We start from the raw sequence: 16,998 nt of genomic DNA on the forward strand, positions 1-16,998 counted from the left end.
AAATATTTTCATGCTGCATAAATAGGTTGTTTTGTGCATAATGCCACAGAAGGCTTTTTTTAAAAACAGGACCTTTAGTGCTGTGATAACGGCTTCCTCATTTACACAAATGAAATCTTCCATACAGCTCAGCACTCATCTGCTCAGCAGCCCCCATGCAAAATGGTTGGCGCAGTGCTCGCTCATCACAGGCTACAGAATTAATACAGAATGTTCCATACTTAATAGGAAGCCATTGAGCATCAGGTTTGGAAATGCCTTGCAAATGTAACTGATGCTCAGGTTTTCCTTTCAGCGCTTCCCCAGCAGCACAACTGTTGTCTTCCTTCTATGTGAAATCACAGCTACTTTAAATATTAAAGCGCAAAGAGACGACCCTCTGTGTTGGCCCATTTGCCAGCATCTTTCACCATCCTGACTACTCACCTTTTCTTCTCTGTCACTTCTTGCCCCCCGACCTTCATTTCCTATTTATATAGCCCTTGTTCAGGGTCTAAAAAGTGCAGACACCATCGAAATGTACTTTTCATTTAATCTGCATGGAAAAAGAAACAGCCTTAAAATATCTACAGTTTTTAAAAGGGCTAATGGAAGATACTGGTGGTCACATTGGGTCATGGTAAATCTTTGAATCAAACTGGTTTTTCAGGAGCAATATCTTAACTGCACCACAGTAAAACCTCAAATCAAACATCAGTGATTTTGCTGTAGTGTTTCTATTTGTATTTGACCAGCACAAAGACTTCAAACCAATGGTCTGAATTCCTCTGCAGTATATAGCAGAGAGAGACTTAGGATAAATTATATGAGTTCATCCATTGTGCATTTTCATACTTCTCAGGTCAGATTGCAACCCTTTAGGACAGACTATTTTGGAGCATTTTTGTTCAGGGCAGTGACCACACTGTACTGCCAGGCACGCAAAGCACTGCCAGGCTCTGGTTTGGCCCTGACCCTGACCTCCTCAAGCCTTCAGGTAGACTTTGCACCCTACAGCCCTGCTCAGCATGGCTCTTATTGAAAGACTTGGCACATTTTATTTTCCATCCTGAGTTCAGGGGACACAGAAAGCTTCAGTTGTCATTTCCCTGCAATTCAAGAGCAAGATTACGGGTGCTTTTTTCATACATATCTTGCAGACTCATTTCTTGTCTCTTCCATCTGTTGTTTGACTTTTTTATTTTTTATTACACGTTAGCAATCAACAACTAACCCATGGCAGGTTTCTTCCTGTGCCGGGCTCTGAACATGGCATTTCTTGGCCAAGGAAGCGTTCCACATGGGTGACTCCCACTCATGTTGTTTGTTGCTGCAATCAGGACATTCGTGCCAGTCTAACCCTAATGTGATTACTATCCCATTAGCAGCTTTACATATTCATTGTGTTTTGTATCACCTTAACCTCCAAAAGCATTGTGACAATGCATTAAAAGGAACAGAAAAAGGAAAGATCTTAGAAGTGTTACATTTCTTGTTATACTACCTTACCTGACAAAATGGTATCTCTCCAAGTTTATCTTGGCTAGTCCGGAACAATGCCTTGGTTTTTATGAATTGTCATACTTCTAAAAGATCTAATTTTTCTATGCTGTAATAGCCAACATACAATAACCTAATCTCAAAAAGCACAACATGGAGTAAACACTTTGCAATGTACCTAAACACAGTAGCTACCTGATTTTGCTAGCGCTTTATTTCAATTTAGGCCAAGGGACAATTTAAGAAGATTCGTTCCCAAGTACACAATTCAGAAAAATATGAGTTACTACTCGGAGCAATATTTTGAATCAGTGCTGTTAGTTGTCTTAGCTGAAATTCAACCTTGATGATATCCAAAGGTCCAATAAAATTTTTCATGGAAAAATCCCATATTTGTAGAACATAATAAAATTGTTCAGCTGCAGCTCCAGGGCCACTGAGAACTGGAGAATGAAGTCTTTCTTTCTGCGGAGTTTCTTATGTCATGGGATGTTTCTCAAACACTTTGTTACCTGAGAAATATCAAACATAACAGATAGTTACATATAATAGCATCTTTGATCTTTGTTAGTAAGACAAAAATGTAAGGCTGTTTATTGCTAACGAGTTAGATGCTCATTAGTGTGTTCCAGCAGGAAACACTGACAGCAATAGGCAAAAGAAAATGTTCAGTGTTAAATCCACACACAGCACATTTCAGCTCCTATTATAGCCTGCGCAATAGAGAAAGGAGAAACTCCTTGCACACAACTATTTTAAAATTATGTATCAGAGCAAGAGAAAGAGGAGCATTTGTTTGATTTATTATCTACTTTTTCAATAACGTTCACTTCCAAATAATACTCATGCCGGCCTTTCACATTGTGCTTTTCATTCCTAACTCACAAAGCACCCTCCAAAGGAGGTCAGAATCATTTTACAAAAACCAAACATGAAGTGAAGCCACCTCTCTGATGTCCCTGAGTAAGACAGCACAGTCCCCAGCTCTGTTGACCGCTAGTCATAGGAACAAAGGATTAGAAAGGGCATCTTGTGTCATCAAATCCAGCTTCTTACTCTTCAAATCAATTTTGCTATAATAATCTCATGCAAGAGTCTTTGGGGAGCATGATCTCTTATATAAGCTCCTGCAAATGCTCTTTCAAAATCATCATCTCTTGTATATCCTCATCCATCCTGACCCTGCGGAGGGACTCCACCTAATGCCAAGGTATTACACACCAGTGATTTGGGACCGTAACCCTGAAAATGCCCCCAGTCTCAGACACTGGAGAATGAATGGGGTATTTCTTCCCATGTCTGCTCCAATTTTATGCATCTCTTGGTAGTCCATCCCAGTAAAAGACCTGTAATAGGTGCCACGACAGACCTGGAAGGTGTTCCTGAAGCAGAGAAATAGAAATGCTGAGAGGCTGACAACTGCAGCCAACTGCAGCTGTGAAAACTCTGTGCGAGATCCCTGCACAAATTCATGGTGTAATTGTTATTGCAGCATTAACTGGAGGCTTGCAGCAGCCCCAGGTGCTAACACAAACGGGGCATTTGGGTTTACCCATGCACACACCTGTCCTTTCAGGTAGAGACTGATGTCCTGGCAAACAACAGAGCCTCAAGTACACTCAGTCCAATGTATTTCCAATGTCCATCACCCCCTTCCTTTTCCAAATAACTACTGACTGGAGGAGTTATTAATGCCTTTCCACCTACACAGCCTAGATACTGAAACTCACACAAAGGCAGCTTTTAAGCTTTGAGGTCACGTTCGAGTTGCTGGTTAGAGTGTCTCTCTGGGCAGTTCTATTATGCAGCAGCTACAGCAATAGGATAACACGATACAAACCTTTGCTAATAATTGAGCGTGAAGTGGGCTTTTTGCTTGGTATCTTCAGTTTTGTACCTTCACTTCAGAGCATGTTTAGAGCTGGCTTCAATACTTGGAAAATTATTTCAGCTTATTAAACACAAAGCTGTTACGCAACTGTTAGATGAGGGCACGGCCCCCGAACTTGTTTCCTGGGGCTGTGCGCAAGGCTTGGATCCTCGCCGCTGTTGCGGCTGCAACTCCCCAGCCACCCACTTCTTTGTTTGATTGTCTTTTCTCACTGAAACATATGTTTCCCCTTTCGACGGCATTTTGAGCAACAGTTTCCATTGTATGCCCCTCTTGACTGATGGTTTGATGGCAGCCTGTAAATTACTTGGCACGTGTTTTGTAAATCTGCTTGAAGGAGGGTCTGGCTGCTTGGTAAGTGCATCCTTTTGCAGCTTTGGGGGCAAGAGATTAGCACCACTTTAGCACGGGTTTGGGTATAAAAATACTTGGCCACAGTTGATATCGTCCTTATTTGAAGCTCAGTATTGTCCTGTACCTCGACTCTTTTATCCCAGGTCCTGGGACACAATGTCCATCAGCTACGCTTGGCTTTCCCCATTTTCCTCTCATACAATGTGACACACATAAAGCTTAATGATGAATCAAGAACGGATTAGACTGAAAATACCTGGTATTTGACAGACAGCCCAGGTAAGCATTCAGGCTGCCGGATGTGCAAGTTAAGAGAACATCTGGCCCTCTGTCAGCTTTCTTTGCTAACAGTAACACAGTTGCTGCTTTGCCTTTACGCAGTACAATCTTGTCTGTGTCTCTGGCCATGACATTTCTACTGTAGCTATAATTACAGGATCCAAGCAGTGCTGTATGGAATTCATGTACTCTTTACAGCTGAATTAAATGGCCACCTATAGGGAAATGGAAGTCCAGAGAATGAGGTGTATAACTTTTAGCACAGTACTACTTACAGCCTCAAAATAGAACCCTGGAATAGGTGTGAGGGGGATATTATGCCTATGCTGGCCTCCTACAAGAGGAAGACATTTCACTTATAACCATAGCTAACTCTACTACAGCTTTGTTTTCATAAGAATAATGATATGCTTCAACCAGAAAAACAATCAACCTCGACGCTGAGGCTGCTGTGCATCGGCACACGACATTTATTTGGGCAAGTCTTTTGCCCTGAGCCTTCTAGGGTGGGTATTACTGCTGTACACAGTCATTGCACTTCTTCTGGCTGTTTACATTTCCCTTGAAGAGATAATTTCACTCCTGTGCATAAACCTTCTCCCTGCTGCAGAGGTGGTGGCTCTGGATGTTTTACACTTCAAAAACACCAGCAAGGACCAGATTATGTTTGTCCGTTGGATTTCTCCTGATATTAACTTTCCTTGCATTCCATTGAAATGACAAAAAGATTACTTTACATGTATTTACTGCAGAAAAAAGAGAATTTTGGGTGAAAAAGCATAGTCCCTATGATCTGATCCATCTTCCCTTTGCTATTTCCAACTACTTAAAGCATAATGTCACACTGAAACGCACACTTGGAGTGCTGCATTCTCTTCTCCTGACAGATTGTTATGATATTTTCCAAGGTGACCTTCATAAAACATGTTTCTTTTGAAGCTTATATTTCACTCTCAGGTCATAATAGTTTCACACAGACAAGCAAACCATCAGTTCCTGCTTTCTAATTAATGGTTCTTGGAGGCCTCTGAGTGGGGGATATAATTAATGGCACTTAAGTCTGGAGTGCAGGGAAATCTATAGCTGATTACTAGGATGTGTATTTATTTAGGCATTATATGCAAACAGCTCCTCAGTGCAGCCACGAACAGCTCTTGACAATGCTCTCCAGAAAGTCCCCAGAACCAGGCACCACCTTGAGTCTTATTCCAGTGTAAGCACTCAAAAAAATCGCCCTGCTAATAAAGTGAGGCTCCCGCAACTGAGGGGACCCTGCGTGCTGTACCCTTCTCCCCCGCTCTCATTCCCCATACCAGAGTCCACAGCATGTTGTATTTTCTATGACTGCACGGCGATTCTGCTTGCCAACAAGCTGCCTACAATGGAAGAGCATCTATTGCAGAAAATATCTCTGGCCATGTCTCTGTTCTCACTTTGGCACCCACCCAGGAGACAACCTGCTCTGTGGTCCACACTGCAGGTGCAGCACCTTCTGGGGCAGACTGACTGTGTCCTCACTGCACGGCATGTGCCCCAGATCCGCTCTGTGCATCCACTCCAAGGCACAGTCAGTATTTTGTGGTTTTATTCCATTTAAAGTACTGGAAATAAAAGGAAGGCTTTTCTTACAGTAAAGCAACCAAAGAAGGGTGTTGCGAGCCACCTTGTCATACGTGCCTAAATTTAAGGGAAGTGATGGGATTGCTCTGGTGCGCACTCTCATGCATGAAGCATGGATTGTCAGGGGTGCTGAAGCAAAAGCAGAGGCAAGCCAAACTGCCAGCTTAAATTCCCTCTGGTCAGCTGCTGCTAACAGTGGTAATTTCCCTGCTGAAGTCAATAGAACAGCATCTTTTCACACATGCTGAGATCTTGGTGCAGAAGAGGCAGCTGTGAGGCAGGATGAGTGCTCTCAAAGAATGAGATCTTCTCTCTTTCACAGTGGGGCAAAAAAAAAAAAAGAATAAAATTCATATTCTCTGACAAAGTTGAAAAGACTATATTCTCCAGAAACATTGCTAGACTGGGAGAATTGACATCAGAAATCCTGCACCACTGTGCAGCCTGCATTATTTGGAGAGATTTTTAAATTAATTTTGCATGTTGAATGACACAAAATATTCAGATGGTTAAGCAATTAAAAGCTATTGAACATTTGTAACTCAAAAAAAGCACTAGGCAACAGAATATCACTGTCACCCCCTTTATGCAAAGAGACGTTTTGACATCATACTTAAGACTGACTACTTTTCTAATAGCATAAAAGTATTACTTCAGTTATGCATAAAATAGGAAAACTTCTACTAAAACTTGTGCAGCCTGGTTCTTTCTTCAGAAACAACAACACAGTGAAACAGCCTTTGAAGAGAAACATTTTTCATATACTATGTGAAGGTTAGTAACTCTTTTAATCTTTAGCCTTTTTGCTGGCATGTGTAATTTAAAATGCACAAAACAGACTATCAAAACACTTACCCAGCTATAGATAGTTAGAATATTTAAAAGGTGCATCTGAAAACAGGAAATTGGATATTAAGATGCCATGTCAAATCTTGCTCTTTGAGTAAGGATTCTTTCCCCATGGATCCACCTCAAAGAGTGACCAGTTATCAAACACAGCTGACCATATGACAGCCAACACTGAATGAGGAATGGCTCCTAAAGAGGTCAAATCGTGGTGCTACTGAGCAACAGAGTGACTAACTGGAGCAATTATATATTAAATATCCTTTCCACAGAAAGTTTTTTTTTCTTGCCCTCCTCCAGAGCCACATGAAGTTCTGTCAAACTTCAGCTCTGCAGACACAGCACCGTGATCAGCCCTGCAGAGCCCACACGTGCTGGGGGTGTTCAAGAAGTCACAAGTCCTTCAAACGAGATGGGATACAGTGGTGTGGGGACATGCAGTGAAAGACCAGAAATACATGCAAAACAAATTCACTCACTGATTTCAGTTTCATCTGCTCCAGGCAATTGTACACACGAATGAATTATTTTAAGACAATTATTTTTTTAAGGGTGTAAACTTAGCAAGGCTAAATGGGGTTCATTTCTTTAAGTAAGTGGCTGGGTATTTCTGATCATCTGGGGACTGGTGTAGAAGCACTCAGCTGTGGCTACCCAACCAGCCAAGAGGGATCAGCACCAGCAAACGTAGTAGGGAGAGAATCAAGAGCTTCCTGCCTTGCTCAAGTATTTCTTAGGAAAAAGTCACTTGCAAGTCCTTCTTGGTCAGATAGTCTATAAATACAGGTAAAAGGAGCTACTGTACCTAGTCAAGTCATATAGGAGTTGTGACAGTTGGTAAATGACTTGTAATAAATATAAGGGTAGCTGGGAAAGCTCCGAAACACAGCTCGGTCTGTCCGGGCTAATCTAGCTGAGCTGGGCTTCTTTGAACAAAACACTTAAGTAGAAAAATAATGCATGAGGCCTTAAAAATTGCCATTTATTGGCTCCAGAACACCCACATTCAGCTCTTTCTGACTTTCCCTGTGCCGCATGGAAAGACTCAAGTCAAATAGCATCCAGGTAAACTTATAAATAGCAAAATAAATCCTTTGTAGGTGAAAAACAAAAATAGCTTTGAAGAGGGATGCATATAACCTTGTTAATTTGCCAAAAGTTTTCAATCTTCACTTTAGAAGCAAGGTTAAGAGAGTAGATAAAGGTTGCAAAATTCAGAAGGTGCTCAGATGCACCTTTACCTCAGGTTCAGAGCCTTAAACCTCAGAAGCAAAACAATGTCAGGGAGAAGAGATTGACAGTGATGCCTTGTGTTGGGAATCAAGGGTTGGAAGGACTGCCTATACTAGGCAAAATACTCTCATGATAATGATGCCAGTAAGATTTAATTTACCAGTCTGTTCTAGGAAAGGTAATGACCTTAATATCATGGGGAATTATCAAGAGGTCATCCATGCAGACACATGCTGATTTATTTTAATAATAAATGGAAATAAAAGTCCAGCCACATGAATTTGCTTGCAGGAATGAATTTATACCATCTATCCAGCTTTGTGTTTAGTATCGGAAGAGCCTAAGAACATTCTATTGTTATGTGGGGATTTAAGTCCAGTCCCTTTGAGAATCTCTGCAGAAAAGCCTTTCAAATTAATTTCTAACCAGACCAAAAAAAACCCCACAAACCCCAAAAACCTACCAAATATATAATGGGGAACAACATCACACTGGAATAGGGATGTGCCATTTTATCCTAAGTACTGTTCATCTGATGCTGTGCCATAGATGAAGTACTACATAATGCTTCTGTTAGTAGAGTGCTTACGTATGCATTACCTAAGGATATGCTCTTTCTGGCAGAGTAATTAATTTTTGAGAAGCGTATTTCTGAGAAGGTGAAAAGTGAGTGTCTAAATACAAATCCAGCAGCCACTGTGGAAACTTGACTGTATAGTCCAAACCTTGCTGCTCCAAATCCTGGAGGTCTCTAGGTCCCAGATGCAGAGGACAAGTTTCCTTCACAGATGGGAATTACGTGTGTTACACAGCTTTCTCTGTGCCAGTCCACAGAAGAGTTGGCACAGCTAATTTGACTGGAGAAGACAAGAGCATGGTCATCATGCAAGAGAAAATGGGAAGGAAAGATTCCGATGAACCAGCCCAGACAGAGATGACAGAATGGCACAGGAGATGAGAGCTGCCACGTAAGTGTGCCACGCGCACACTGTGTAGTTTAGCTCAAGATTTCTCAAGCTGGGCTGCAAGCAGTGAGTCACAGGCAGAGAGGGGGGATATTTATGGGATTTTGGTTCTTCAGAGGAAAAAAATATGAAACAGTCAGAAATGACAGAGAAATGAGAGTGCTGGATGATGGCAAACAACATATGGGGAACAGGGGAGAGGGAGCTTTTGGCATCATTGCTGCAGTGTACATCCCAGCGTAACTCATATTGATCTCCGGGGGCCAGTTCATTTCTACTGGAAAAATCTGGCTTCTGGGACTCCAGGTACAAAATGAAAAACTCTCAATTTCTAGAGCACCAATGTCAGTGTTTGCCAAGTGTTTTCTCTTTTCTATTCCTCCCTGCAAATCTTGTTTTTTTTCTTTTAGGGCCAGTGGAAGATTTAGCAGAACAGGCAGTTTTCCAGCAGGCTTAATTTTGAAAGTTGAACTGATCAGATGATATAGGATTTGCCAGATGAAGTTAGCATTTGCTTATCCACTCTACAGTCTGAATTCTGCTGTGATTTTGTATGTATAGGTACACACGCATATCTGGGTGTACACAGACACAGCAGTTTTTAACTCATCACAGAGGTACCAAGGCTATTTTCTGTTCTAAAAACAGGGAGGATATGTTAGGTTAGACATTCTTCTTAAGTAACTGCTGATGATTCTGATTTCCAGATACGTTATTTTCTGCTGTCTGGAAACTAAATGCTCTAGGACGGTGCTGATTTGTTCAAGGAGCATGTTATTTCTGCCACTGTTGGAGTGTTGTGTCCTTTTGGAAACAACACAAACCTAAGAGCTGTCATTTCTTTTGTTCCATTCTACATATTCTCCCTCTGTCCTTAAGAAGCCTATGGAGGACTGAACAGAGTTTTGGGTGCTGCAGGAGTAAGTTAATGTATAAATCATTACCTTTAATTTTCCAGAAAATACTTCTTCAGAATTGCTGCTTCAGCTGCCATTTCTTCTTCTGTCCTCCACTTGTCAGAGGAATCCTCTTTGTCATGTCGTTGCAACTTTTTTGAGGGAGAAAGAAAAAGAAAAAAACCCAGTTTGTTGATATCTTTTTTCAGCTTTATTGTCAAATTCAGGGCACGCCTGTATGCAACTAATCTAACTATTCCATGTGTCCACAGGATGGAGGGACCTGGTGATGAAGAGATGAAGGGTGAAGGTTACTGATTTAGAGCGGTGACTGTAGTTAACTGGCTCTGATGGATTTATGATGATTATACAAGGTGCCAGGGTGATTGATAGGCAGTGACAGAGTTCACCTTTGTGAGCTGATGGTCAGATAGCTTGTGAGTCTTTGATGCACAGCTGGTAGGCAATAGGATAACCAGCACACTCAGGTATTTTGAAGTGCCCATTACATCTGTGGAGTGAGCTAGGCAGAATCTGCCTGGACACCTTGTCAGTAATTCATGTAAAATTTTCTCTCTGGCTTTTCCTCTGCCCGTGGGGCCACCTTTCCCATCAAAGACCTATTGTGATAACAAGGCCCTGTTGCAGCTGTTTCCCATTGGCATTTTATACCGGTAGTTTTCAGAAGAGATACACTCCCCCCCGAATGCAAGTTATTAGTCCTTCCTTGCCCTTGTTGAAAGTGAGACACGTCCCTAGTCTAGAAACAAAACTTGTTCTTTTAAGCACAACTATATTTCATTGGTGATTTAGTGGGGAAAAACAACAAAAGTATGTGAAACAGCTAATTTTTGCATCTAGCTTGCATAATATGCCCACAAAAATGAGTTCTATCGCATATGCAGTATCAAGTGTTATTATCTCAGACATGACAATTTCAAACATATCCTTTGCCTCTCCAGAAGGAGGGAGAAGCTGATGGTTTTGCTGCTCTCCAGAAGAAGGGAGTTCTATTTTATGGTAAATATAATGTGCCAGCACTTGATTGACTATTTGTACACATGCCCACTCAAAGAATGCCTGCCGCTCATCAAGGGAAGACTACATTTACAACAGACAGCAGAAACATTTGCATGTTTCTGGCTTAAGTATTGAGATTTCCAGTGTGTCTCTAGGTACAGGGCACAGCACAGATTGTATTAACAGCATCAGCACTTCTGAAGAAGATTATAGTATCAACTTTTTGTTCATGTCACAAAGTTGGAAACTAATCAATTTACACCTTTTATTCCTGCACAAATTTTAGTACAGAAGAGGAAGCAGTGAAAAACAAAGATGAAGCAATACTGCACCTGCCAAGCAAACTGCATTACTTGTATATGGCATGTTTAGCAATAAACTATGATTGTTAGCATACGTCCAACTCACAAATACTTTTATTTGTGCTGTGTTTCTCCTACTCTGAATTTTGCTGCCAGCTATAGTCCTATGTAGTTTTACATTCTGCAGCACAGATTTCTTCCTGCTCAGCAGATGAAGCTGCATTAGAAAGCTATTTCCTTTCATGCCAATACGATACAGTAGCTGTAGGCAAATTAAAGTGTATTACTGTTCGACTAGTAGAGGACTAATCTCCATTGTTACATTAGGTCTAGGTGTGTTATAAATCCATCTTGTAATAATGCTACAGTATTATGGAGAAAGATTTAAAAGCCAGGAACAGGTACGGTGTATACACTGTCACACGCATCCTTTGTGTCTGTGTGCCTGCTCTCACCCACCGTACACACCTATACAGTGTACAGGTACCACAGCTGAGCTGGAAATGAGAGGGAGCTATAGGAAACAGCATACATCATCCTGTACTCTCCATGGACTGCAAGCGCTTACACTTCACAAGAGGATGCACCAGGACGAGCCAAGTAGTGGTAAATCAATTGCCTGTCTGAGGTGTGAGCTGTTTTTCTAAAAAAGCAATGCCTTGCTCATTCGACCTAGCATCAGCGGGAGATAGAGCAGGCAACAGCTAGAAGGCAAGGGAGGGCAGCCCCTGTTCCTCAAGGTCTCCTTGTTTAACCTGCAAGAAGTGCTTTTAGTGACATGATTTGGCTGCTGTTCTCCCTTGATATCCTCTTTCTGCACAACCCAGGTGAGAGCTGACTCCAGGAGACTAGTAAAGTGGGGATTTGACTTGTAGTTTTTATTTTTATTTTCCCTGTTCATGAACAGTAATAAGGAGGCATATCCTGAAATAACTGTTGTTGTCTAAATTAAAACTGTGTGAAGCTGCAGACCATGGTGACTTCCCAGAGCTGGCAGAGGGTTTCTTTTGCTGCATAACTGCTAACCTTTAAAAATAATCAATCTTTGACTTAAGATTAAAGCAGATATATAGGGAGCAGCAATGAATTCTGAAACTTGTCTGGAAATCCAACCTACTTCAGCAGCCCTGGCTCCTGGTACACAGCCCACAGTACCGCACAGCAAGCCCCAGCCTGGCATGAAAGCGTTCAACACAGCCTCGCCATGCTCTGCCATGGCAGACGTTCACGTGCCTCTCATACTGAAAAGATGTATCCACATTTTGTGGACACACTGGCTATGACGAACAACAGTCTTCAGTGTTAAATGACTGCCATGGCCAATGTGCTCATTGTTCAACTGACTTACAGATGAATATTGTGTCGGTATAAAATTGCTATGTCCACCCAAACAGGATCCCAGGACTACTCTGTGTTCCAACCTCTTGCTGTGTCAGTAATTTCTGAAGTCCAATAAGCAGTTATCACCCCAATGCCACTGAGTTTCTGGTATTATCTAACCACCGCTGTGGAGATTTGGAAAAATGCTTCTGGTGGCTGCCTACCCTTCTCTGCTACTGCCATCCTGCAGCTCCGCTACGAACCGAACTGTATAGCTAGACACTTTGAAGCACAAATACTTAAATTATGGATAACCTTGCTGGAGGATATTCCGGATGCTAAACATTATATGCAGGTTCAAGATCAACACTATAAATAAATGGAAGATAAATAAAGGGCTGCTGATACCTCCTCTAGTTCAGAGATTCTGCATGCCACAAATTAATGGAGGCTGGAAAGCACAATGGAGGCACATTCTGTGCACCTGCCTGGTTCTTCAAATTTTCTCTTAGCATCTGCTAGTGGTCTCCAATGGTGACAAGATATCGGGATCATGGATGGGTTTGGTTTCAGCTAGTTATTTTATGTGTTCTTACGTAAGGTACTTTTCAAACAGGTTCAGATCTCCATGTGAGGGCCTCAGTAAGGAAGAGCTACTTTATTTAAACTTTTCTCCACAGTATTTTGACCGAGTTGGAAAGTTACTTTCAAGGGAAGAACAACATACATATTTCAGTATTAAATTCTATTGATTTAGAATTCAGGTGGGAAACAAACGTAAGAGTCAATACTTGTTTCTAAGGGACTTCTGTGCCTTGGAGTGTGTTCATATTCATACGCACATGCAAGTCCCAACCGTGCATCTTTACAAACATCTGACATGCTGTTGAAATTTTGGGTTATACAGGGGAAGGAATGGTCTCCTGCACCTGGAGAACACTCCAAGGTTCTGGTCAAAGCAAAGGGAAAAAATATTTCTATTTGTAAGCTATCCATCTGTAAAAACTAGTGATTTCCCCTTGTTTTTCCCCCAGTCAGAAAAAGCTGGGGAACTTGAGCTGACATCCTTACTCAGATAGAGATATTCAAACACAGACTAGTTTGAAGTCTGCGATACTTTCTGTACAATAATTCTACTTCTGCAAGCTCTGAAAAGGAAAAAGAAAATCTTATCCAGAGCCCCATATCATCTGCCTGACATGATTTTCTGTGAGGGAATTTTTGCCCAGATTTCCGTAGTGGAGACTGACTGATCCGCATCCTCTCAAAAACTTCTGCTACTTTCTCCACGGTTCCTGGGACAGGACTTCCTTATTACCCAAAGGCCCCTGAACAACAACCATTGCCCTTCTTGCAATGAACGCTTCTAGAAGAAACCACTCATCTTCAGAATCCCTTCCGAAGCAAATGTGTGCATTTGCAGTTGTGATAAGCAGCTGCTGTTTCAAATGAGATGAAAATAGCACATGGTGAGGATACAAGAATCACTTCTGTGCAAAATGCTGAAGTAAAGGGGACAGAATTTGCTCAGGGTCTTTCAGAGAGATCCATGGGTTGATGGGGCCACCACCAGAGACTTTTGTAGAGCTCTGCAGGCACACTGGGCTCTCTTGACAAGCACTCTTTGGTGGGTAACGAAAGACTTTTTGTCTCCCCTGAAGCCCAGGTCCCCTGTAGACGTGGAACACAGCCTGTTCTCAGCAACGTTATGGTAATGTTAGGCAAAGCTGGTCAAATACAGATTAAAATACACAATCCCTATGCTAAGTGAAAGAAAGAAGAATTTAGGAAGCTGTAAAGATTAAAAAAAAAAAAAAAAAACAACCCAAAGAAAAGATATAAGCTTTGGGTGAGCCTGGCAGGAACACAGACAATGAATACCGAACTATGAGGGATGGATATCCATGGTGTTTTATACCGATATGAGCTTCATTTTCTAACTCTAACCAAATCCTTCCATTCCAGGCTGCACCCCAGAAAGGAAGCAGCATTTCTTGGTATCTGGACAGCAATTCCTCCTGCCTACACACAGCCTTGCATCACTGCAGGCACAGACAGGGCAGGTGGCAGGCTATAAAACGTTTTCTGTAGAGCTCCAAGCTAGTTACAATTTAAAAACTGCTGGTACTTTGCCTGTTTTCATAAGAGAAAGGTGATGCAAAAGCACCACACCAGATAGACAGGATATTCTACTGCAAAACTCAGAAAGACCCAAATTCTCTGAGGCCAAACCCATTGCTGTATTACAGGAGTGTCTCAGAAGCAAAAGCATGAACAAAAAGGTAAGCAACCAGATTAGCGTAGCTCAGATATAACTCAGAAAGGAGAGGACAGGATAGGAGAGCATGAACATTTCTTTTAGACAATCTCTATTATGCTAACTTTTTCTTTTAATATTCTGAACAAGCACTGAGACACACATTAGTCAATTCTCTAATCGCAGTTGCCCAGCAAATTACACACTGTATCTGTTCAACATTCTTCAAGCACTAAGACTCTTGTTTATAACTTAGTACATCTTCTTGCCTTGCAGTACAAATAAATGCACTATTTCTAAGATATGCCCTTCTTCAAGCAGATCATTACCGATGTCTGACTTCTTGGGCTTCCTGATAAATTATCCTCTTCTTTCACCTCAAGCAGAAAATGCTCTTCCACCAATAATCTATGACTGTCAGTCTTGATTACTTGTAAACAGTGAAGCTCTTTGAATATTTCTGCTTGTGAAAAGCGTTCATTTTCTCACTCATGTCTCCCAGTGTGAGATGATGGCAGACCTGACAGCTGTGCTTTATGTTATTTTATTAAAGTTGTTAGTGCTGCAGAATGGTCTATGTTTTTATCACTGCAATTCTTAAGGGAAACGCAATATTGTTTTATAACACATTCACATTGGGGAATCTCTCCTTCTTGCCCTTTGCAGAGGAGCCCAGAATTCTCAATGCAGCAGACTATCGGGGACCTAGGTCTAGGACTGGCTGTTGCTTGAAGTAACATCTATATTATCGTTTGTTCTACTTATGCCATAGAATCAGCAGAAAAGCAACCTGTGTTAATATAGAGCACTAGCCAAAAGTACCGGGAAAAAAGCTTATACAGTAGTTAGCACTATTCTCACTCTCCATGAATATTTACTGTTGATAGTTAAGAGTTTATAACCTCCACAGCATTTAACTAAAAGAAAAATGATATTGATGAAGACTAATTATACCAAACCACTGCAACACAACAAAACTCAACTGCCTTGGTGATTGTAAGATATAATATTATCAAAACCAGCAGCTAACAAAGAACCCCAAAACAAATTTCTGCCAGCATCTTGCATCAGACATTAGGCATTACTCAGCTGGTGGTGTTCATTATTACTAATACACCTTGGGATACCCAGGCACCTTTTCCATACTTAATTCCCACAACTTGGGTGAAATCTGCAGAGCGATATTTCAGCATCAGATTAAAATGTGAACCATGAGGAGACTGAAAATCTCATCTCCTCTCTCCGGTGACAACCTTTTCCTGAGACTGGAGACAAAACCAATCCCAGGGCTGCTACAGATAACTCTTCCTTCAACTCCTTTATGGACCCAGAGCCATGTGATGAACACACACCCACAGCACATCCTTGCCCTATTCTCGCACTGTGGCAAGCAGATGTGGGGAGGCTTCATCCTGAGCATCCCACCACATGGGAGAAAAACTCGAGCTGGCTATAGCTCCTCATTCCTTTGGTGATACTAAGAACCTCCTGGTCCTGGTGGTGACTTCCAGCCATCTGTGCCTCCTCTTGTACTGCCTTTACATCAACTTAATTCCTGAATTGCCTCCTTTGCCCTCTTCTTCCTGGTCTTGTCCTCCTTGCTCTTTTCCCCCAGTGCTTGCTTTTCTTTCTCTTCTCTTTATATTTAGCTTATATCCTCATAGTAAGACTTCATTTCTAGCCCTCCCCATAACGTAATTAAATGTGACGTTTACTGCTATTATCTGTACATCCTGCTATGCTCTACCCTTTCCTCACCCTCTGCTGTCTTGCTGTCCTGGTTTTGGCTGGGATAGAGTTAATTTTCTTCCCAGTAGCTGGCATAGTGCTGTGTTTTGGACTTAGGATGAGAATAATGTTGGTAACACACTGATGTTTTTAGTTGTTGCTCAGTAGTGCTGACACTAGTCAAGGACTTCTCAGCTTCCCATGCTCTGCCAGGTGCACAAGAAGCTGGGAGGGGGCACAGCCAGGACAGCTGACCCCAACCAGCCAAAGGGCTATTCCATGGCATCACGCTTGGTATAGAAACTGGGGGGAGTTGGCTGGGGGGCAGCGATTGCTGCTTGGGGTCGGGCTGGGCATCGGTCAGTGAGTGGTGAGCAATTGCATTGTGCATCACTTCTTTTGTATATTCTTTTATCATTATTATTTTCTCTTCCTCTGCTGTCATTCATGTCATCCCATGTTTTGTTTTGTGGTTTTTGTTTTTTTTTTTTTCCCCAATTCTCTCCCCCATCCCTCTCGGGGAGGAGGGGAGGGTGAACGAGCAGCTGTGTGGTGCTTAGTTGCTGACTGGGGTTAAACCATGACACTTGCTAAAGGTAGTGCAAGCTTTTTGGTGGGCAGGCTCCTCTGCCAGTCCATGCCTCCTGTCTCCATCCCATCTGCCTTCAGCTGTGGTTCGAGTCTCAAATGGACTAGCAATGTAAAATGAAAGAATAATAGCTGCAACTGCAGTTTCACAAAGCAGCTTCTCAGGGATGCTGCAAACAGATGGCCCTAAATCATGTTTTACCTACCTGGGGTTACTTAT

General features: G+C 42.0%; 1 protein-coding gene across 1 annotated transcript in view; it reads right to left on the minus strand.

Annotated features, from left to right (window-relative positions):
* Positions 1 to 9,613: 9,613 nt before the first annotated feature.
* FHIT (fragile histidine triad diadenosine triphosphatase) overlaps positions 9,614 to 16,998 on the minus strand; it is a 426,006-nt gene continuing 418,621 nt past the window's right edge. The window contains exon 5 of the mRNA XM_075714505.1: positions 9,614 to 9,715. Coding sequence (XP_075570620.1) covers positions 9,614 to 9,715 — 102 coding nt within the window. The remainder of the gene's footprint in view (positions 9,716 to 16,998) is intronic.

The sequence above is a fragment of the Pelecanus crispus genome, chromosome 7 (assembly GCF_030463565.1).
Source record: "Pelecanus crispus isolate bPelCri1 chromosome 7, bPelCri1.pri, whole genome shotgun sequence".
Lineage (NCBI taxonomy): Eukaryota > Metazoa > Chordata > Aves > Pelecaniformes > Pelecanidae > Pelecanus > Pelecanus crispus.